General features: G+C 36.4%; 2 protein-coding genes and 1 long non-coding RNA gene across 3 annotated transcripts; 1 reads left to right on the top strand and 2 right to left on the bottom strand.

The window, feature by feature from the left end:
• Window positions 1-1,298: 1,298 nt before the first annotated feature.
• LOC149658643 (ATP-binding cassette sub-family C member 4-like) lies at window positions 1,299-8,916 on the bottom strand. The gene is made up of 28 exons (XM_089844118.1): window positions 8,904-8,916; window positions 8,584-8,719; window positions 7,656-7,766; window positions 7,473-7,590; window positions 7,161-7,409; window positions 7,010-7,099; window positions 6,790-6,953; window positions 6,120-6,245; window positions 5,806-6,058; window positions 5,625-5,741; window positions 5,470-5,559; window positions 5,211-5,402; window positions 5,059-5,153; window positions 4,911-4,997; window positions 4,750-4,846; window positions 4,387-4,690; window positions 4,106-4,332; window positions 3,872-4,044; window positions 3,523-3,809; window positions 3,378-3,457; window positions 3,158-3,308; window positions 2,868-3,098; window positions 2,488-2,795; window positions 2,269-2,424; window positions 2,105-2,194; window positions 1,850-2,025; window positions 1,680-1,785; window positions 1,299-1,603 (listed from the first exon to the last, which is right to left on the bottom strand). Exons 1-28 carry the CDS (start codon window positions 8,914-8,916, stop codon window positions 1,310-1,312), a joined length of 4,521 nt encoding a protein of 1,506 aa, XP_089700244.1. The 3' UTR covers window positions 1,299-1,309.
• Window positions 8,917-9,577: 661 nt separating this feature from the next.
• On the bottom strand, window positions 9,578-20,369 carry LOC149658642 (ATP-binding cassette sub-family C member 4-like). The gene is made up of 21 exons (XM_089844249.1): window positions 20,241-20,369; window positions 18,192-18,302; window positions 16,666-16,786; window positions 16,340-16,558; window positions 15,792-15,881; window positions 14,883-15,046; window positions 14,407-14,532; window positions 14,085-14,334; window positions 13,675-13,791; window positions 13,517-13,606; window positions 13,257-13,448; window positions 13,020-13,114; window positions 12,727-12,910; window positions 11,912-12,662; window positions 11,771-11,850; window positions 11,558-11,708; window positions 11,257-11,487; window positions 11,088-11,188; window positions 10,578-11,024; window positions 10,234-10,512; window positions 9,578-10,122 (listed from the first exon to the last, which is right to left on the bottom strand). The coding sequence occupies exons 1-21, from the start codon at window positions 20,318-20,320 to the stop codon at window positions 9,928-9,930; spliced, it is 4,074 nt and encodes a 1,357-aa protein (XP_089700375.1). The 5' UTR covers window positions 20,321-20,369; the 3' UTR covers window positions 9,578-9,927.
• On the top strand, window positions 19,685-23,020 carry LOC149658641 (uncharacterized). Its single transcript, XR_016369875.1, has 5 exons — window positions 19,685-20,137; window positions 20,244-20,759; window positions 22,449-22,513; window positions 22,570-22,667; window positions 22,897-23,020. It is a non-coding gene; the product is annotated as an uncharacterized LOC149658641 (long non-coding RNA).
• The last annotated feature ends 1,133 nt before the right edge of the window (window positions 23,021-24,153 follow it).

Genomic DNA, 24,153 nt, shown 5'->3' with positions numbered 1-24,153 from the left:
TTACGAGAGTTGTCACGGAATTGACGTCAGAAAGGAATTGCTCGTGAGATAGTTCCCAGTCTTATTAATTAACCAATTTTATGAAAAATCGCCCAACAGAAACATTTTTCCGATACTTTTCCATTAAAGGGTTACCCAATATGAAACCTTGAGCTGTTTTGCCATAAAATAAATTTTAGTTAAATAATTCTTACCTCATCAACACACTGTCACTGTGTCAAGTAAAATCGAAGAAAAATTCGAAAATAAGTTTCGATTTATTCAGGAATAATTTAGAAGGTCCTTTCTCTCCAGAGTTTCGTTTATATACTAAATTTAAAGACGAGAGGGATACGTTTGTAAATTCATTTCCTCCGAAACTTAGAAATTCCTGAAATGAGGGCAAGTTTTGGAAAACAAAAGGGGGCTTAGAAAATCCCTTCTGTGGATGCCACGCTACGAGTTTAAGTTAGATATTTCTATTATATCGGTCAGGAAGTGAAAGTTATTTAATTTTCCCTCACCAAGAACCTGATCTAAGCCTACGGGCACATTTGATTTTAATTTTAAGTAGTTTCGGGGTAGATCTTAAAGGTTCTATTCGCACTATACTACAAATGAAAACTTGTATTTTGTTCATTTTATAATTAACTAAAGTTTGACCTTAACTAGTCATTAAACCATCTCAGTGATCCAACTATAATACTTAGTAATTAATATTATATTATTTAATTCTCTTCAATATAAAAACGTAAAAATATTTAAATAGCAGGTGTGAACAGAAACCATCTTATCTTCTTGCCTTTTAAGTCAGTCCCGCTTAATTTCCTTATTGTTTATTCGCGTGCTGCTCTGGCATCATCATATTATAATATTTCTTTATCGGAAAATGGATGCTTATGAAGCCTTCTGATTATAATTGAATGTTTCCGCCCTTTGTGACACATTCGCCCCAAAAAATTGTTTATCGTTACAGTTTCTATTAAATAAGGGTTACAATTCGTAATTAATGGTTACGCTTGAGGTTGTTAAAATAATGTGGTACATTTCGTGGCCTTTTGATCTTGATTTATGTCCTAGAAGAATATTTTACCTTTTGGAGTCTAATATGTAGACCGGCTTTAAAGTCTTAGGACCTTCATTAAGAGTCTAGAATAATACGTTATTTAATGGTTAGAGGTCCACAAAGATTATGAGCGAGTTGGTATGTAATTGAGGAAATTAGTATTTAAAAAAGACTTTATTATGATACAAAACATTTATATGTTTTCTTTAAAAACAATTGGTATACTTTCTAGATTATTAACTGTGGGTGAAATCATAACTGAATTCACAGCCTTGTTTCTGAACTGAAGCTTTCATTTTGAGATTTCAACGTCTCTCCGATGATACAAGGCGCAGTGTTATTACAAACTGGTTCTGATTCTTCCTCGGTTATGGAACTTATATCGCGTCGACTGTGTTTATTGTAATTTCGTTTATTGAACGCCATCAGAGCGCTATCTTTTAAATTCTGAGCGTTCGCTTTCCCGGTTTGTTGAACCATTTCGAGAAATATTCCATCTTCTCGTTGTAGTAGAGCGTATGGTTCGTCAAATTCGGCAGCCTTGCCGTTATCGAGAACCTGAAATTGAATTAATTTAACTAATACTCTTGAGTGTTTCCTTATAACAAAAAATTTAAACATTTAATTATCTAACCAATATCTTGTCGTATTCTATAATTGTGTTAAGTCGATGAGCTATAGTTAGGATGGTACAAAATTTAAAGTTTTCCTCTATCAGCTTTTGTATGAGAGCGTCGGTACTAAAAGGAATATTAACTCGAATTAACTCTTAGTTAATTACATAAAATAATTCAAATATATTACTTATGATCGATACTAGCTGTAGCTTCATCCATAACCAAAACCTTATTACGTTTAAGAATAGTTCGGGCTAGACAGAATAGTTGTCTTTGTCCCACACTCAAGTTACCACCTCCTTCGGTACTTAGCTCGGTTTCCAGACCATCGGGAAGTTTTTTAATTAGGTCTTTCAGTTGAACCTGAGGTTGCCATTGCGTTAAAGATTAAGTACTTTATTTAGATTTTTAGTAATATTAATTAGGTCGTGCTATACAATACCTCTTCTAAAACGGACCATATTTCCGGATCTGAATAATGATCGAATGGATCCAGATTTCTACGAACCGAATCAGTGAAAATAAGTGGTTCCTGCGATTAAGAAAAACCACCACGCAAAGGTTTAATTTAGTTACAGCCTTACCCGATTAAAATTAAAATTTTACTTGCGGTATGATGGATATTTTGCTTCTTAAATGGTGTAAGCCAATCGTCTTAATGTCTAGTTCATCTAAAGCAATGAGACCCTCGGGTTCAACCATTCGAAATAATGCCGCTATTAAGGAACTTTTTCCCGCTCCTGTTCTACCAACTATGCCAACCTATAAAGAAACGTATTAAAATTTACTACTAAACAAATTAATAAAATATAGAGTGCTCTATACTTTTTCCATGGCTTTTATGGAACAAGTGAAGTCTCTCAATATGGCTTTACCATCCGGAGTATATCTTAAATAAACTTCGTTGAAATCTATTTTCCCATCGCTGGGCCAATTAGTTGGAGGTTTATTTTCATCATCATCATCATAGGTTTCTGTATCGCATTCGGGTTTCAAATTGCTGTACTCCAATACACGTTCAACGGAGGTCATTTGATTTTCAACTTCCACTGATAATCTAACTCCCCATTGAAATGTACCACTGAGTACCAATGCTGAAGATATGGCTAGGCCTATATTACCTCCTGGTATATCTAGAAACGCGTTCGTGCGCGGGTGTTATTGTCACGTTGTCGTAAAGTATATAGGGTTTTTTTTTAACTTACTTTCAGAAAGTAAAACTAAGACTATGGTAATAGCTGATATGTACAGTGCGCAAACGAAGTCAAGTACCATTCCAAATGCTTGCGAGACAGCGATGAAGGCAAACCAAGCTGACGTGTGTTTGTCCTGAGCTGCGTAGAATTCTTTTTCTAGTTTAAGACCGGCACCGAATGCTCTGATTGTTGTTAAACCCATGATGGACGTTGCTAAGCACGAGTAGATTGGACTACGAGCTATGGAAAGAAAATTGTTAGTTTACTAATATTTTATATTGGGTTTAATTGTAATATACTTATGCTTTCGACGCGTTTAACGTCACGTGTAGTTTTGACGAAAAACCCTCTTAGATAGCCGAATACTAGCGTTATACCAAATGTAGGTACGGCTATCCAAACATTAACTATGATTACTAGAATTACACTTCCACATAGTGATAGAAGAATCTATGTCGTAAAAGTATTATGGTGTGGACAATTTGTCTTATCGAAGTTCTTCTCTCCGAGAAAACTTACGCTTAAAACGTCAAAGAACGTTATGGGCAACAAGTCATCGATAATCCCAATTTCTTTCGAAAATCTGTTCAAAATTCTGCCTGAAAAGAAAATTATCAATCATTATTCATAGTTTAAATCGTCTAAAAGTACTCGAGATAATTACCAACTGGGTTATTGTCAAAAAAGGATATTTGTGAATTGCATACGCTTTTAAACATATCATCGTGTAGTTTGACAGAGGCACTCATTGAGAGCAGTGAAAACATGATAGATCTTACGATAGATAATACCAGAACTATGGCAACTAGAAGGACGTAACCATCCCGGAATATATTGTCGTACCAGATATTAACGTCCTCCATTTGCTGTCGGAGAAACAATACTGGGATTGAACAGTTTGTGAAGTTTTTCACCTCAATTTGTCTCGAATTGCATTGATTTTCGTTGGACCTGCGAAGAAGCGAAGCTCAGATGGGCGTTAAGGATGTTGTTAATTCGACGGTGCAACGAACCATAACGTGACCCAGTAATCACTGCCATTGACGCCAATTTGCGTCAAGAGTGTTATCATAAAGAAAGCTAAGAGGTACAAGAAGTTTGCACCAGAGTTCAAGTATTTCCAGTAAACGCTCCAAGCCACTGATCCTGTTCCCATACCTTCAGCATTTTCATTCGACAATTCGTCCTGGAGAGTCTCAGCTGTTTAGTATATATTTTACTCGAGTAATTAATTTTTTGATTCGTACCCCGCAGTCCATCAACTCTGGATAGTTTTGCTCGAATCGCGCACCGGAAGGTGAAATCTCAGATGGCGCGTTGCTCATCATATCCTCTGCAAAAACCGACGACGAAGTTGATAGAACAGAGTCCCTTTTTTGACTAAATGCCCTACGTCTCCCTTTGAAGGACATTGTGGCTTCATTGCCAAATACGGTTGCTACGAAAGACTTTTTTCTTTCTTTTTCGAAATGAACTATGAGAACGAAGTTAATATTTTCGCTTAGTAAATTATCACGAGATTAAGTACCTTTTTCAGGAATGGTTTTCTCGGCTATCGATTCCATTTTCCTCGCGTCCAACTCTTGAATAACTGATTTGCGTCTACCTGTCATCATAACGGACTTGCGTCGAGTAGAACTCTGCGGGACTGCGTTATGTTTAGATTTGACGCTCTGATGAATGATGGTTGATTTTCTTCTCGCGTTAATTACGGGTGAGCTAAGTATCGATTTTCGACGCTCCATTTCTTGAACAATGTCCTTGGACATGGTGACAAAGTCAATGCCTGTTTTCATCAAAGACGAGAAATCGCCAATGGCTTGCTGTTTTCCCTGTTGCGAAAGTAATTTCATTCATATCCTCGCGCTCAAAATGTTTACAAAACAATTACTTTATGTAACACTAGGATTTGACTAGCGGGACGTAGGAATTGAACTTGATGAGTCACTAATACCCTGATGTGATTCTTTAGGTAGCCATTAATGCATCTGCGAGAATGCGATCATGGTTAGGCCTACATAAACTCAAAGTGATTAAAATAATCATATTTACTTATCGAATAAATGTTTCGCGACTTCAGCGTCCACAGCGCTTAGAGGATCATCGAGTAAATAAATATCTGCATCTGAATATAAAGCTCTAAAGACAAACCTCGCATTATTTACAAACTAACCGAGTTTATTTAGCTACAAACATTTACCTTGCTAAATTAACTCTCGCCCTTTGACCTCCACTCAGACTAACTCCTCTATCACCTACCAGGGTCAAATCGCCCCTAGGTATGTCGGCAATGTCCTGAAAGACATTTTGAAGTTGGTTTATGTTTTAAGAAATTCGTTGTATAATTGATACCTTGTCCAACGCGCAAGCGTGCAACACGCGTTTATATTTTCCCATATCGTAAGGATTACCGAATAGAATATTTTGCCTAATAGATCCAGCGAATGTCCAAGGTTCTTGCGAACTATAAGCCACTTTACCCTTGACAAGAACCTTGCCTTTTGTCGCTTGTAGTTCTCCCAGTAAGGTCATTAGCAATGAACTCTAGAATTTTAACCAAAAATATTAGATTGCCTATTACAATGTTGACTCTAACACCCATTGTGGTTACCTTGCCGCTTCCCACTGGACCAACAACTGCCAATAACTCTCCTGGTTTAACTTCAACCGATATTCGGTTTAGAGTAATGTCTCCCGCTATCTGTTTTCCATCAAACACTTCTTTAGAGTAAGGATTATAAACCATAACCTATTTTAAAAACCTACGTAATCCCATCTAGCCGAGACATTTTCCATTTTGAGTCGACAATCGCGTAGAATGGGTCGGGTTAAAGGTCGCTCAACCGTGTCCATTTCTTCCTGTTCCTCCAGTAACATAAATGTCTAAATTTCAAGAGATTTCGCGAATTACGTAAAATTTTAAAATGATCGAGGATGTCAAAATTACTTGTAAACGATCGATAGATGATTTAGATTCCGCTAATTGCGACACCCCATTTGCGAAGGAAAAGGTCATACTTAACCTCAGATGATTAAACAAGGTCATGGTTACAAAAACCACTTCGGCAGTTAGGGTCCCTTCTAACAGGAAGGTGTACAGAACGAAACAAATGACCAATATGATTTTGGAGAACACTAGCGAGAAAGCAACGTTCAAACTCTGTAATATCGAAGTCTGACGTATTTTGTTAACTTCTTCTCTATAATGATTAAGTATGAATTCAATATATTTAGTATAGTTTCGTAATGATTGTCTCGTACCTTCGGCATTCTTTTATCAACTTTGCGAAGTATCTTTCCCAAGTGTACATTTTGATTATTTTCACGCTACCAATGACTTCGCTCATAATTCGAATGCGTTCGTCTGTTATTATAGCAGTTTTCGCTCTGTACAGATTTTATTATTTCAATAATATCTATCATGACTACAAATTTTATTTTTTTATAACCTATTGATAATCATACAGGGAGTTGTTTTGAAGTTTAAACAATGTATTGAAACGTCGTTAAATTCTACCAAATCATTACATTTTTAAATCGTTTAAGACGAGACGATATAACGGTAGCTAATTGTTTTGGCGTGGCCACTAACCCTAATTTCGGAGATGATTATCTAATAAGTTCGAGGAAAACCCCAATTAGCGACTAGCTCCTAAAACCAAGAATAAGTGGGACTAATTTAAATGGAAAAGCTATTATGGCTTCTTCTTTTCACACCTTAACCTCCTAAATATTATCTTAATTACATCATCAAAACATCCAAAGTTAAGTAACTTTTATTATTGTTTGTGTTTTTAATGGGACCGGATTGCTCAAACAAATGGGAACATCGAGAAAGGTTAAACTAGAAACGCCACTATTAACATAAACCTATCAATTTCTCTATAAGTTATGGGTCGAAATGATACCTTGAAAGAACGAACTAACTAACCTGAGTTTCGAAAAGATCTTTCCAATCCAGCCTTGATAAGGAATATAAAATAGCAAAAGGGACACTGCTATTAAAACCGTGTAACGAAGATCATCCCATAGAATCAGAACTACTATAGAAACTTGTAATGGTCCAATTATTAGATACGGAAGGTATAAAACCGCCTAAAAAAGTCTCCATTAGGTATTTGCGGGTAATCATTTTTTTTTTACTAAAATACCTGATCGAATCGTCCAACATCATTTGAGACTAAATTTACTAACTGACCAACTGTGGTCTCTCCAAGAGCCGCTTTACTCAGTTTCAAAGCCTTAGTGAAATTGAACGTAATTAATTAAGTTAAATACGATTAATTAGATGGTATTTCTTACCTTTCTGGCTATTATAGTGGAACAAGCGATTCTAACTCTCATACCAATTCTTCTGACTTGTATGAAGTACGGATGACGAGTGAATTGACACAAGACAGTTGTCAAACAAACCCCTCCCGCTGATAAGTACGTCAATTGTTGACGAGTCAGACGACCGCTAAAGTACTTGTCCACTTCCTGGTTGTTATAAGTGAAACACCGTACCAATATACCGAGAGAAAGAGCTTGTAAAATTTTGAGGACACATTCCTAAGCGCAAAAGAGAATATTTATTTGTAATTAAATCACTTAATGATAATATTTTAATTTAACCTCTGTAAATGGCAGAATGGAAGCCATTAAGTAAGCTTTTCCAAATATTCGTATAATGGCTTTGTACAAGCTGGGGTTACGGCCATTTCTCAATTTTTCAAGTTCAGTTTTCCATTCCCTGTACGTGTTAATAAGATAAATGTGATTCTTGGGTTAAATAATTAATGGACATTGGTGACTTACTTTTCCAACTCGTCACCTAAACGTTCGGCCGTGTCCAAGGGCACGCAATTGTAAAGGTCATTTTCGTGGATTCCCTTTTTGTAACCTTTAGTTAGAAACGGTATCAACCACCTGTTTTTAATGACGATCAATTAAGTCTCATTAAAAATAGCCTTGAAAATATTGACGTTTGGGTGTGATACGTTTCAACAAACCATTGTTCAGAAAATGCGAAACAGTCGAGTAAGGATGGCGCTATTATCAAAAGCAAATAGAATAGAAAAGTGAGGCGTGAAGGGGGGTGAAATTCTCCCTTAGTTCCCAGTATGAAACGCCTTACTTTCCATTATTTTTATTTACTTTTGCTCAATATGAGTGGAATAAGAGATAATAAATGGGCAAGATGATTAATTTTCGCGTGATGTTTTGGTCATTAGTTTAAAACAGACAATGACACCTGTTGTGAAATATTTCACAGGTGGTGTGGGATTGAAAGACGCGTTAATTTTTATAAAATTAGATCACGACCTATTTAATATGACATTTGGAAGATCATGCCATACATAATTGATTGATTGATTCACTTTCGCGACCTCTTTTGTTTTAAATAAACTCCTTGCCAATATAGAATATATTAATTGCTCCAATACCTTTGGAATATTTACAATTAAATTTTCTAAAATATATTAGAGAAATTTTTTTCGTAATTGTATTTTGTAATATTGCGCTTAAAACTATGCATCTCAAATATACCCTACATATGTGTAGAAATTAGAAAAAATCTATAGAACGTTTTGTACATTGGATACACTTTAATGCTAATATTGCATTTTTACAAAACATAACGCATTGCGCTTGCTAAAACTATTTCAAGACTTTCAAACCCAAACATTCAGAAACACCAAAAATTAAAATTTAAATCATTTTTATTAACAAATAAATGACTTACCAAAAACTTATTCTCGACCAGCAATTAGCTGTGACAAAAGGGTTTTCTTTCTTGGCACTCATACCACACTTCCTATAGTAGTCGTAAATAGTCAATAAAATACAATCAGTCGGTTCGTTGGCCTCTCTCTCACTCACTTTAAATTAAAACGGAAGCACGTTCTGTTTAGACGAATTTACCTTCTATACTTTTTAAAGTTAATCCCTTATTGAAGTTACACCAGAGAATGAATCTCTATTCTGGAATTGACTCCGAATTATTGAAGTTGTTTTCACAAAAGGTGTTGGGAAGAATGTAGAAACTTATACTCACTTACTCACCTGACAAACCCATAATTCCTTCCCCCCCCTTTATCCCCCGGTAATTAATAGCACCTAGAATAGGTCGCCTACACTTTTCAAAGAAGACATTTATTTCTGACAAGATTGTCACGAGGTTTTTTTGAAAATCAACTATTATTCCATTATATTAACAGATGTCATATTATATAGTTTGTTGTTACTGTTATATGGTTATACAGGGATACGTCAGTCAGTCAGTGTACCTCATTGCAACTGACCAATGCAATATGCTCTGAAAAAAGTTTCGTAATTCTGAATCTCATTAACCCATATCATTATGTTCCTAAATTAGTTTTGACAAATTGCTAAACCCATTGTGTACGATACTCTTTCTAGCGTTTAAGCCTAGTTTATGAAATTCGAAACGTCTAAAACAACTAAGCAGTCTTTGGTATTTACGAGTTTGCTTAGAAATTTGATATCTCCCCCAAACGCGTACGGAAAATGCGTATTATTTTTATAATACGAGTAAGTAGGAAATTTGAAATCTGAGTTGTTTCAGTTTTAGCAAAAGTATAGTTTAGACTTCCTCGAGGTACCTGTTGGTAAACAAATGACCCGATATTAATTACTTAGTACTTGGAAATATAATCCGATTTCCACGTGACGTAAGTTAGTAATGAATTTAAGTAAGTTATCCATAAATAATCAACTTTTTATGAACAATACTGATGTTTTATTTGGTATTTCCATCATTATTTTTTATAAAGTTAAATATACATTTTCATCTACATTAACAATTAATAATTGATCTCAATTTTTTGGCTCTCATCTTGAAACGTTTTGCCCCGCCCCTTCCCTCACCTTGTCTAGCCTTCTACTTGTAAATAAAATAAAATGTTTTTATTTTTAAATAGACATAGTACAAACCTAAAAAGATAAATAACATTTTTTAAAATAAGTCTTAGATTCATCAAAAAGGCATCGAATATCACGATTTTTCATTTGTAATCAACGCGGTTCTTTTTACGTTTCTTTAATTACACTAAACCTTAATGAAGGGTCAAGTTTTTACCGGGCTTCCGCCATTTTGTACGTTATTCGAAACGTTTTGGTTATTTGCCCTTTTCGCGATTTCGTATAAAGATTTTGCCATGGCTGGTCCGGTTTGTTTCACCATTTCGGTAAGACGCGATGAACGGTTTTCTAACAGAGCTAATGGGCTGTCAAATTCAAGTATCTCGCCCGCGTCAAGTACCTGCAACAATTAGAAGAATCTTATGGTGAGGTTTAAAGGGTTTTTTTAAGATGATAATACTATTTTCCAAGTTTTTAAATCAACTAATAGAGTCGCGATGATTTGTCTTACCAATATTTTGTCCGAGTCCATGACGGTATTTAAACGATGAGCGATTGTTAAGACAGTGCAATGACGAAATTTAGTACGAATTGTGTTTTGGATCAAGGAATCGGTTCTGTGGTCGACATTGGCTGTGGCTTCGTCCAAAACCAGTATTTTATTCCTTCTTAACAATGCCCTGGCCAGGCAGACTAATTGTCGTTGACCAACGCTGAAATTACTACCTCCCTCTGACATTTGATTATCCAATCCACCAGACAACTCCATAACCGCTTCTTTCAATTGAACCTGAAGTAACGGTTGATTAGTCTGAATTCAACTACGCGAATGTGAGGTTGTTGATCAGTCATTACCTCCTCCAAGACGTTCCACAGTTCATCGTCCGATCTGTCCTTAAAGGGATCCAAATTGCGCCTGATTGGGCCTGTAAACAAAACTGGATCTTGAGGAATGATGGAGATTTTGCTTCTGAGATCGTGAAGTCCAATTTCTTTGGCATTGACTCCGTCTATGACCAGAGTTCCTTCTGGTTCGGCTAATCGGAAGAGAGCGGCGATGATGGAACTCTTTCCAGCACCGGTTCGGCCCACTATTCCCACTTTCTCGCCGCCCTTAACTTGCAAATTTAATTTTTTTAACACCGGAACATCTCCACTGTCGGGATAAGTTAGAGAAAAGTCTTTCATCGTGATATTTCCCTGTTTTGGCCATTCAGAGGGTGGTTTTTTGTCTGACGGTGCTTCTAGTTCCGCTTCGGGTTTAATTTTACTGTAATCAAGTACTCTTTCAACCGCGGTCATCTGAAGTATTTAAAGCGAAATTAGTTTTTGAGTTTTCGCGAAGTCGCCGGCATTGTATCTTACCTGACTCTCCAGTTCGGCAGACTGTCTTACACCCCACTGAAACATTCCCGTCAACATTAGGGCCGAAGAGATAGCCAATCCTATATTGCCACCAGTTGAGTCTAAAAACATCCAGCGCTAGTTAACTTTGGAATTGTTCCCATAATTCAATCGTAACCTGTATACTAACCACCGTTAAGGGCCAGAACGAATATGGTGACGCAACTGATGTAGGCCACGGTCAACATATCGAGTACAACGCCAAACCATCTAGCCGTGGCTATGAGTATGAACCAAGATGATGTGTGAGTATCTTGGAAAGAGCAGAAATCTTTTTCAAATTGCTCTTGGACCCCAAAGGCTCTGATAGTGGTAATGCCGTACAATGACGTTGAAATATGCGAAAATACTGGACTTCTCGCTATAAAATACGGACCGTAATTATGCCGGGTACCTTTTGGTACTAGTCAATCTTTAGGGTTTCAACTTACTTGATCCTTCCAAACGCTTGACCTCGCGAGCAGTCTTAATGTAGAACCTCCTGACCCAAACGAAGATTCCTGATAGGGCGATTGTCGGAAGCGTTAACCATGGACTGATGAAAATTACCACGAAGATGATTGATATAAGCGCGAGTAAAATCTGTCAATAAAAGTCATCGGATCAGATCTACAATTGGAAACCTTTAAGTATACGGAACTTACAGTTATCATGTCGAAGAATGTAAATGGTAAGAGGTCGTCAATAAGACCTAAATCTTTGGTAAAACGATTCAATATCCTGCCTGGAGATTCAAATCCAAAGTGATTAAAATTGTAAGTAGTACGCGATTCAAGCTGTCTTACCAATAGGGTTGTTGTCGAAGAATGCCATTGGCGCTCTTGTGATGCAACGGAACATGGTATCGTGAAGTTTAACGGATGACTTCATGCAAACGACGAAAAATAAAACAGTACGAAGTAAGGATAAGATGAATAATGTTACGATCAGTCCGGAATAAATAATGACGTTCGTGTCCTTGTCCACGACGAAATAAAATGGCGCTTCGCTGGTGGTAATATTTGTATATTCATCGGTCCCATTATTGTCAATGGTTATTGCCAATGCGTTTAGATTATTTTCCCTGGCTTTGTGCTCTTCGGCATTAGTCCACAAGGCTAACCAATAATCACTCCCCGTGTATAGTAACTGCGTAATCAAATTCGTGATCGCTAGTAGGAAGATCATGACGGGTCCAGCGCCAGCCTGGATGTACTTCCAATAAACTGATCCCTTTACCGAACCCTGAGAGCGCGTTTCTTCGGCTTGTTTCGGGGCTTCTTGTTTCTGGACTATCGTCTCTTTGACTTTCTCTTCTTCGAAATTTGACGCTAAAGACGTGACCGATTCGTAAATGGAACTAACGGACGGGGAGATGTTACGCCTGAAGTTGTTGTTACTTCCGGTTAAATCTTCCTTGGAAAGAGAAGCGCTCCTGACCGATTCGTTCCTCTTTCTAGGGCTCCCCTTTTCTTTTTCTTCCGAGCCTAACATAGACATAATGTCCACTCCTACGTTGACCAAGTCGTTGAAACTGCCCATGGCAACTACTTTGCCCTGTTGAGATAAATAGGAAGGAAATGAGCCAAACCCAAAAGATACGAGATTTGGTTAATTATACCTCTTTTAAAACCAAAATTTTGGAGACCATTTTGAGGAACTGAATCTGATGGGTGACTAAAATGCGGGCTTTGTTTCTTAAATACCCGTTGATGCATTTATCGAAAATATGTTTCGCTACTGTGATATCCACGGCGCTGAGAGGATCATCCATTAGATAAACATCCGCGTCGACGTATAGAGACCTACAGTAAGATAAAAATTTAGAGTTTCTAACTTAACTATCAAAAAATATCAAATAGCTCCCATTAAAGATATATAGCACTCCTCCAATAATATTCTGAAGATAAATACCTCGCTAAATTTATTCTGGCCTTTTGACCTCCGCTAAGAGACACTCCTCGTTCTCCAACTAGACTTTGATCACCGTACGGGAACTGTTCAATGTCCTATGTAATAAGAGAAGAATTTTAGCTTGAATGGGAGTAAAGTTCTGAGTTTTTGTAGATATTTTCAAAACCAAAAACCCGTATAAGACCTGATCCGCTGTTCTCGGGTCTTATATGGGTTCTTGCCTCAACCAAATTATACCTTGTCCAAGGCGCAGGCTTGTAAAACTCTTTGGTATTTGTCTTTGTCCATTTTGGAACCGAAGGTGACGTTCTGTTCGACAGTGCCCGAGAAAACCCATGGTTCTTGAGACGAATATCCCACGTTTCCTCTAACTTTTACTTCTCCGGATGTACTAGGTAGTTCCCCCAAAACGGCCATTAACAAGGAAGACTGTACGGGAACTGAGTTTAGGCCCAACGCGTTAAAATGAACCGGAAGTCGGTGAAACTCTCTCTCACCTTTCCCGCCCCAACGGGTCCAACTACGGCGATAAGTTCTCCGGCTTCAACGGAAATACTGACATCTCGCAATGTTGACTCATCCGTGTCCTAATGAAGAAATCTTTTCATCGTTCGAGTTACGAAGTTAACGTATATAAGATTTAAATGTCGCTTACCGAGGACCATTTAGCGGTGACTGAATCTAACCAAACCCCGCACTTGTCCGACTCTACTTGTAAAGTGATTTTATTAACGCTTGATGACTCTTCTTTTTCCTCCAGTTCTAGGAATTTCTAGGAAATTAATTATAGAAACTAAGTGTTGTAGTTAAGTAAATAGCAATCAAGTGGGACCCTCAATTTAAAATAAATTCATTCCCCTGGGAAAACATAGAAGCGACATAGGGAATCATTATGGTGCCGAGATGATACTTATAGATGTGGGCGGTCGCATCGTATCTATTTATTGACTTCACTAGACAAGCGTACTGAAGGATTTATCTTTGCACCATTAAGACAAAGGATACAAAGGAGTCCCCACGCCGCGTCTATTTTTATCCGCGGTTATAATTTTTAGTTCATTTCACCTGTATTCTCTGCATTGAGACGGAGGCTTCGGCCCACTGAGCAATAGCGAAGGGGAAGAACAATGTCATAGTCAACCGCAAATTGCTGAAGAGACTCATACTAACGAAGACTATCTCGGCGGTTAATTCGTAACCGAGCAGAACGTAGGTAATAAAACAAACGAAGACGATGACCTTGGAGGCCGAGAAGAATAGGGCAATGTTAGCTCCTCGAAGCAAGGCCGTTCCTCGGATCTTACGAATTTCGAGCCTGCCATTTAAGAAAAAAAAAACCTCATTATGACCGCGCACGATATAAAGGTGGTTAAATAATAGTTTTTACTTTCTGGCTGAATCCACCAATTTTGCGAAGGGCAATTCCCACGTGTACATTTTGATTACTCTCATACCGGACACGATTTCGTTCATAAGGCGGATACGTTCGTCGGTTAACGCGGCCGTTTTAGACCTGAAAAACCCCGGGTTGACGCTTAATTTTAGCCTTGTTTAAAAATCAAGGTTATATAAGGATGTTTTCAAGGGTATTATTTAACGCCAAGACCTTGGCCCACGCTACACTCATTGACGTTATTTCAAAGGGGTGGAACTAAACCAAAACTATGAGTGATTGACGATGCTGAATGACTCTTCGAACTCGGAGGGATAACTGTACACTCTACCATTTTTATATTCGTCTATTTAATTTTGAGTAGACGTTTATATCGCGGCACTTTTTTTTAATTGCTTCCCAAAGATAATTTATACCAGCTGCTTTTTAGTCCTATTCTATGTAATTAGATTAAAAGAGTACGTTATTACCTGAGTTTTGAGAATATTTTTCCGGTAAAAGATTGTAGCGGTATGAAGAGTATTAATACTAATAGGCCAGCTAAACACGCTATGCCCAAATATTGCCACAAAATGGCTACTGCGATTAATGTTTGGACGGGACCCACAATCAAATAGGGTAAAAATATCACAGACTGCAAAGAAAAAGGGTTAAAAAAATAAATATATTTGCTATATTAGATTCTGGTAACTTAACTTGAACTCAATAATATAATACCTCTATTATCTTTTAACTTAACTAATTTATCTACAAGCTCTATTATGAACTGATGGAGTTTAAGAAATTGGCTAGAAAACGTGTACAACATATTATTTAAATTAGTAATACGTAATCAGTAGCGTTATACATAAACTAAATAACAATTACTGAACCTTGAAAGACTTTTAAAATATCTATTTTTAAAACATAACAAAAGCGCGTGTTGTTTTGGAAATAGAGTACTCGTGAGATTAGGAATGACGAGTGTTGTAAATAGAGAGACCCACATTCTTCAAAAGAAGTTTGTGTAAGTTAATGGTCCGTAACAACTAACGAGCGATACAGTTTTGCTCCTCTACAATATCATTTCGGTTTAGATTATATCGAAAACCTCCCACGCAACCATCTGTTAGGCTACTTCCTAGTGAAGTAACACGATCGAGAAACGTCAAAACGTACGTGTGATGTACGTTTTCAGCACGTGTTAAGCCTAATTTTAATATGAAAATCGAAAAACCACACACATTTTTCTCGCGCCAACCTTGAAAGATATTACGTCTAGAAGTCTAGACGTTTCCGCTTTCAATTTCTTATTAATTCATAAAAGAGCTGGTTGGTGATTTATTTGAAACTTGATGGGGAAAAGGTTCTGTGTTTTTATTTTTTTTTTGTATAATTACCTGATCAAAACGGTTAACGTCGTTTGAAAGTAAATTGACCATTTGTCCAACCGTCGTCTTTCCCATGGCGGCGTGACTCAGTTTCAAAGCCTGCCGAAGAAATGACTTTTAAATTACCGTTACGATCATGCGTAATTAAGTTGTCGCACTTTGAATAAAATTATATAAACAAAATATGCCAATAGTAGTCAAAATATGTCTCGTATATTTATAAAACATTTTTGACGCTCGGTACTGTATATGGGTTTCCTAAAAGGTGCTTGGACCGTAAGTGCAGTGAACGATTTTGAGTCGAAAATGTTCTATGACATTTCGCACCAAGGACCACCGTTTCTACGTTATGATTTACGCGTTTTACTGGTGACCTCTATTGAATTTAAGAAAGAAACTGAAGGCAAGGCCTTTTCCTAAATGGAACACTTCCACCCGAATGAGTGTTATTTACTTCTAATTAGGCCTGAACCATAATTTCTTTTGTATTGTATTGTATTGTATTTTTATTTTAATGAAGTTAATTTTTAAAAATGAAAATGAGTTTTTTTCTTGACCTTTCTATAGACGAGTGTACAGGCGGCGATTCGGACTTTCATTCCGGTACGAAGCATGGCGAAAAACAAAGGGTGATGAGTGCAAACTGATAAGAAGGCCATCAAGCAAACACCGGCACCGGCCAAGTAACACTCGGTTTTGGACACGGTTCCCGGGTAGCTGAAGTACCGTACTACCCAACCGAGGCAAACCGGTTGCAGGACACGAGCGAAGCATTCCTGCGTGAAAGAGGAAATGTCAACGCCGAGTCATCGTTTAATGAGCGCGCCAATCATTTCTATTGTTAATACGTAATTGAATAAAGAATCGTAAATGGTTTTCCTACCTCGAACATACAAATGAAAACGGACCAAATGTACGTTTTGCCAAAGGCCTTTAGTACAGACGTCTTCAAGCTGGCTTTTCCCTTGGCATTCTTTTCTTTGCCGAGTTCTTTGTCCCATTCTCTGTCAAGTTGGTAAGTATGGAAATTATGACGAAATCAAAATTATAACTGATTTTTCAAACTCTCTAAAATGGTAATCCACCCTCTCACTCGTTTAGCTAGCCCACCCTCTCACTCGTTTAGCTAGCCCACCCTCTCACTCGTTTAGCAAGCCCACCCTCTCACTCGTTTAGCTAGCCCACCCTCTCACTCGTTTAGCTAGCCCACCCTCTCGCTCGTTTAGCTAACCCACCCTCTCACTCGTTTAGGTAACCCACCCTCTCACTCGTTTAGCTAGCCCACCCTCTCACTCGTTTAGCTAGCCCACCCTCTCACTCGTTTAGCTAGCCCACCCTCTCGCTCGTTTAGCTAACCCACCCTCTCACTCGTTTAGGTAACCCACCCTCTCACTCGTTAGCTAACCCCATTCTCTGTTGTAGTTTTTTGTGTTCTATTTATAAAAAAAAACCCGCTTTATTTTCTATTTAACCCTCCCTTTACAATTTTTTTAAATTATACTATAATCGTAACTTCTCTTTGTCATTCTTTCTCATAGTAAACTCAGTGCCGGATTAATCATTAATTATATTAATTAACTAGCTGCTACCCGCGGCGTCGCTCGCGTGTAATAAGAACTTCCATCAAAATGATAGAAAGAATGGGTAGATTTTACTGGGACTAATATTTTTGTAGCACCCTAGGAGCGAAGGCACTCGGCATTTTCCCGTCAGCCCTTCGGGACATTTTTTATTACTTTTCACGCGGACATTATTCCATAAAGAAGGGTTTTTAAGTTTTTGGCCGCCATTTAAAAAGATGGCAACAAATCGAACCCGAAAGACCATTCAACCCGTCTATAGGTTAAAGGAAACCAGTGTACTAAATATTTGCGAAATCGGTTGAAACGCGCGGGCTTTGTTGCATAGAGAAGATTTTTTACATTTCTGGGCGCCATTTTTTAAGATGGCGGCGGATTGGAAAAATCTTTCTTAGTACGCGCCTACTACTTATGAGTAACGTTCCTGCAAATTTTCAGCGTTCTAGGGCAAGCGGTTTGGGCTGGGCGTTGATTATCAGTCAGTCAGTCAGGACTTTGATTTATATAGATATAGATTATTGTGAATTTAAACAGATCTCACCGTGAGGGAGACGAGATATACCCTATTTTATATTACCCCCAGATAAACTTAATTATTTATAATGAAAGTTGAATAGCGAATAGGCGGAATAAATAAATTAAAAACTAAGTATCGTATTTATTCGTATAAACATTTGATATCTTTATGAAATCTGGGATTTCCGCTTGAGTTATTGCCAAAAAAAAAAAACCCCCCTTAACTTCCTCGATAATTATTTTTATTTTATCATTGTTAAAAGAGGGGATGGCTATTTTACGTAACGTGTTTGAAACTGAAAGTTTATCGTACTTTTGTAAAATGTCTCCAAGGTGTTCGGAAGAGTCTTGAAGGCTACAATCGTACAGATCGTCTTCGTTCAGATCCCTTTTGTATCCGCGAACGAAATAAGGAAAAACCCACCTAAAATATAAGGAAATCTCGAATTTTAAATTAAATTTGCAGTCATTTAATCAATTTTAATTTTTAACCAAAAAATCTTATTCTTTTTACAAAATAAAAACAAAAAAAATACTGTAGTTCATGAATCAATTGAGATAGTGACGAAATATTCTTAGAACATTGCAAATCTCTCTCTCTCTCATGTAGAAGCGCTGAGGTTTAATATTACTCGAAAATTGTTCCTTTTTCATAAATTTATTTTATTTCTCAAGGGTATATGAGGATGATTTGACCATTTTTCCAATTTTTCAACGTATGAAAAAAAAATTATGTTTGAAGGCCATATTCATTTTAGACGCTAGTATATTTCTAAGAAGGCATGATTTAATTATCTCGCCCGAATCCGAAGCGTGCTTTTATTCCTTATAATATGAAGGGTTTTCCAAAAATGGTGGTAGAGCCAAAGTACATTGGGACTCGGAAATGTCCTATGACATTTTCTCCTGAATAATTATTGTTCCAGTTTGGTTTTAAAATATCTCCAATTTTTACTTATTTTTTTTTTATTTTTTAACGCGTTCGTTTTTAATGGTTTATGTGACGTCAGAGAATGGAAACTATTTCACTGAATTTAAAGTAAACTGGTTTTTTACTAAAGTTCCTTATTGAAGTTTTATTGTACTTCAAAGTTAAACTAACCTTATGGCGTATTAATATGTAATGTTAAATTACATACATATGAAAGTAGCGTTTCTTCACCAAGATTGAACAGGAGTTACGTAACACGCCTATAATTTTGAAATTCTCGAGAAATATGTCCTGAAATAACTTAGCGGCGAACCCAAAATATAAGACGTTTTTCATAATCGCGATTATTAAAATAGATTTTTAGGCTAAATGATTTAGGTTAATTTCAAATTTAATTTAATTTAAACTACTAATTATAATCAGGGTTTATAACATAATTAATAGTTATAATATTTTGCAAACTCAAAATGACGTCGCGTACCAGTGACGAAATGTAGTCGTAAATGACATTAAGTCTAACGCTTTAATATTAAAATTTTCAACTACCACCTATGTTATTAGATCAGATGTTTGACATTACAATGGAATTCAAACAAAGCTTAAAAGTGTGGAAGGAAGGCTATTTTCTAAAAGGCACCGCTATAGAGCGCTTTCAGTTGGTTAAGTAACACGTCACACCTTCCTGAGTCTTATTTGGCAGCCATTTTAAGGTTTCCTTCCGCATTCGAGCCACCAGTATGGCCGTGAAGATTATATCTGACGCCAAGCGAAAGCTCTATATTTTATAAAAGCTAAGATTTAACCTTTGGCGTTTAGTGTCGCGGTATCGCGGTCAAAATCAGATCTATCAGGTGTAAATGTCAGTCGCCCCAGAAGTATATAATACTTCTCTTCGAGAGAAGTGTACAAGCACAAAGCGGGGTAAGTGTAACGTCACTCTTCCCAACATCGGAACATTTAGAGCAAGGTTACTAAAACGAATCACATACGCGATAAATAGTTCCCCCTCATCATTACTCTATTAGCGTTGAAATATTTGGCAAGACGCGCTTGCGCATTTTTGTCCCACGTCAAGAAAGGGTTTGGGGGATGATTGCTGCCAAACAATTATAGAATTCACCTTACGGTGCGATGCCCATTTGTAGTTTGATGAGCGGGAAAGCAAACTAAAAGGGTGAGCCTGGGCAGAATGACGTTACATAACTAAAGCATTAAGAGGATACAGAGTGTCATCCTTCTTCTATTATCCCCTTCTGGTCGCGCGTATTTGACGCGTTGGTCCAAGCGAGATAAGTGGGGCTCCAGATTTTAACTATCTGACAATAATGGTTAGTTTAAACTAATATTGACTGTAAACAATTATTATTAGCTCATTAAAGTTTACGCCTTCAATTACTTTAATTAATATAAGAGTATAAACTTTCCGTTTACCAGAAAAAAATTCTGGAAATGAAGTTGGCACGTTCCCACGGATTTCCTCTGGTTTGTCCGCTGGAAGATGCGTAATCCATTCTGACTGTATAGAAAGAACAGCACCGTAACGTCGCAAAATTAAACGGGGTCACTCGGTATCGGATGATCACCAATTGAAATACGCGAACCAAAAAGCTTCCTTTGTTGAAACAGGATCGATACAATTTTTACCGGGTGACGTACGACGAGCCGGAATTTATTTACGGGGTTTTCTCATTAACTTTATTACTTGGAATTTTGATTATTTGTGTAAATAATTATATAAATAAATTTTAAAAAATTGTCTGTTTAATTTAGGTTGTCTCATTCCGGTCGGCTCCATGCCCTGAATAGTCGGCTTCAATAGATTTTATAAGAGCGACTGTCTGTGAAGTCGGCGTTGGAAAGAAAAAGGTTAGAGCTGATCCACGGCGCAGCAGCAGCTGCCTTCCTTCAACGCCGCCGGTTTGCATTCTCCAAAGAGCGAAATTACGTAAGGTGAGCGCGACAGGGAGTATTTAAGAGAGGTGTAGACAGTCGCGAAAACTGGTTATCAGCGAAACAGTTTGTATCGTTAAGTTCGAGCGTGTTTCGTGTCAAATTGATCACATAAACCTAGATTAATATCGCTAATGTAATGCAATTACATCGAAAATTTCCGCTGATTATTCCATGTTTTACTGTTAACGTGTTTTATATCAGCTAACGTGTTTTAATGTTTGTTAACGTGCAGTTTTTGTGTGTTTTATGCAGTTTTTTTGTAGTTTTTGTGTGTTTTATTGTAGTTTTTGTGTTTTATGTAGTTTTATTGTAGTTTTTGTGTGTTTTATGTAGTTTTATTGTAGTTAATGTGTGTTGTGTGCAGTTTTATGTGTGTTTTATATAGTTTTATAGTAGTTTATCTATGTTTTATGCAGTTTTATTTTAGTTTTTGTGTTACGTAGTTTTGTGTGTTTTATTGTAGTTTTTGTGTTACGTAGTTTTGTGTGTTTTATTGTAGTTTTTGTGTTACCTAGTTTTGTGTGTTTTATTGTAGTTTTTGTGTTACGTAGTTTTGTGTGTTTTATTGTAGTTTAGGTATGTTTTATGCAGTTTTTCTGTAGTTTTCTCTGTGTAGTTTGTAGTTTTATTGCAGTTTGTGTGGTTTATGTAGTTTTATTGTAGTTTTTGTGTGTATTATTGTTGTTTATTTGTGTTTTATGTAGTTTTATTGCAGTTTGTGTGGTTTATGTAGTTTTTGTTTTGTTTTATTGTTGTTTATGTGTGTTTTATGTAGTTTTTGTGTGTTTTATTGTTGTTTATTTTTTTTTTTTTTTTTTTTTTGTTATTTATGTGGTTTTATGTAGTTTTATTGTACTTTTTGTATGTTTTATGTAGTTTTTGTGTGTTTTATTGTTGTTTATGTGGTTTTATGTAGTTTTATTGTACTTTTTGTATGTTTTATGTAGTTTTATTGTACTTTTTGTATGTTTTATGTAGTTTTATTGTACTTTTTGTATGTTTTATGTAGTTTTATTGTACTTTTTGTATGTTTTATGTAGTTTTATTGTACTTTTTGTATGTTTTATGTAGTTTTATTGTACTTTTTGTATGTTTTATGTAGTTTTATTGTACTTTTTGTATGTTTTATGTAGTTTTATTGTACTTTTTGTATGTTTTATGTAGTTTTATTGTACTTTTTGTATGTTTTATGTAGTTTTATGTAGTTTTATTGTACTTTTTGTATGTTTTATGTAGTTTTATTGTACTTTTTGTATGTTTTATGTAGTTTTATTGTACTTTTTGTATGTTTTATTGTTGTTTATATTTTTTATTTTAAATTTATTATTATTATTAAAAGCTAATTTTACAAGGTTACTTTCATTTTTAATTTCCTACCCTCCAATTTACATATCCCCGATTCTATAAAAAGTTTAAAGGCTATTTTGTCATTTCTTTCGTAAAATTCATATTCGGTTAAAATACGGTTGTTTATGTGGTTTTATGTAGTTTTATTGTATTTTTTGTGTGTTTTATGTAGTTTTATTGTACTTTTTGTGTGTTTTATTGTACTTTTTGTGTGTTTTATTGTACTTTTTGTGTGTTTTATTGTACTTTTTGTGTTTTGTTGTTCTTTATGTGTGTTTTATGTAGTTTTAGTGTTTTATTGTTGTTTATGTATGCTAACCCACCATCTCACTCGTTTAGCTATTGGGTGTCGGGAGGAAAGCTGGTTGACGGTTCCTTATCATGTTGCTCAACGCCGCCTTAGAGTGAGATAGTCTCGGACTCGAATGTTAAAATTGAAGTAATAATAATTTTAAAACAGTTACAGGTGCTATTCACTAAAGTTTTCTGTACTCCTGTTAAGTGCGGTACGATGTGACTACTATTACGAGCCCAGCCCTTGGGCCGTCTTGCTACAAGGTAGTTATAATTTTATAAGGATCTTCTCTCTCTTAGCTAGCGGATCATCTTCATGTTTTCTGAGGTAAACGTGCCTTCGTTTTCGGGCAAAGGGTGGTGTTTTTGGGCGTTTTGGGTGTTTTGGGAACGTTCCCCTATCGCTAGCTCGAGAGAGATCTCCAGGGTTACAGTTAAACAAAGTTTGCCGATTAAAATTTGTTAATACTAGAAATTTTCTTATTATTTTCAGTACCTGGACTCAACGCTCAGAAGTTACGCGTTTATAAAATTATTTTTATAATTTTCATTATTAATCTTTTTAATAAAATCGCATGTATCAATGGAATGTATTTCAAAATAAAAACCTGCATTAATATTTATAAAATAATATTTGATAAAATCATTTCTATTTATAAGCTTACTAATTATAGTTATGGCTATGTTATAGAAACTTGATTGGTACCCTCTGGTATAGAGTAATGGCAGTAACCCACCTTATTCTTCGCTACGCTGTGGCTACGGGTCTATTCAAGGCCTGAATACGAGGGTGCACAATATGTCTTTGGCATCGGTGCTAGGGCGCAAACCCCCCTACTCATTAATAATAATATATAACCCACCTTTGAGTGTATTAGGTTCTATGGGGAAATAACACGACGTGCTATATAAGATCCACTACATTAAAGTGCTTTCTCAATATAACAGAACAGGAGAGTCGAATAATAAAGAGAATAAGTGACTTTATAATGAATGATTACACATTTTTGAAAAGTATTATAGTTATTAATTTTAATTAAATCCGAATGTATCAAATGGAATATATTTCGAAATAAAATATTGCATTAATTTTTATAAGTATAAGCTTACTTATTCTAGTTAGTGCTAAGGTATAGCAACTTGATTCGTAACCTCTGAATTGAAGTACTTTCTCAACATAATCGAGCGATGAATCGAATATGTTAACATGACACACTCTTAATAAACAGTCAGAATAAATGACTTTATTCAATGAAAACTTTGAATACAGTATGAAAGATTTTATCGAAGTACAATGGGCTGAAGCCTGACGTAGCAGTCACGGAAAACGGCACAAACTTAAGTATTTACCTGTGTATGTGGGGTGTACAAACATATGTGGTAGTGTACGGATTAATCATACCCGAGATGACGTCATATCCTGTGACGTGGCATGGCGTTATACCCGGTGAAGTGACATGACGTCATGTACGATGACGTGAGATGACGTCATATCCGGTGACGTGACATGGCGTCATATACGGTGACGTAGCATGACGTCATATACGGTGACGTGGCATGACGTCATATACGGTGACGTAGCATGACGTCATATACGGTGACGTGGCATGACGTCATATCCTGTGACGTGGCATGACGTCATATCGGGATGAGCGTTGCATGACGTCATATCCGGTGACGTGGCGTGACGTCATATCCGGTGACGTCAACGAGGTAATTGACTTGTGACGTCACGACAGATGTTAATGGT

Source organism: Phalangium opilio, unplaced genomic scaffold (genome assembly GCF_054372755.1).
Source record: "Phalangium opilio isolate 3A_F unplaced genomic scaffold, DU_Popi_V2 ptg000075l_1, whole genome shotgun sequence".
NCBI classification, from domain to species: domain Eukaryota; kingdom Metazoa; phylum Arthropoda; class Arachnida; order Opiliones; family Phalangiidae; genus Phalangium; species Phalangium opilio.
The sequence above is the reverse complement of the archived record's forward strand: the minus strand, read 5'-3'. Positions and strand labels throughout refer to the sequence as shown.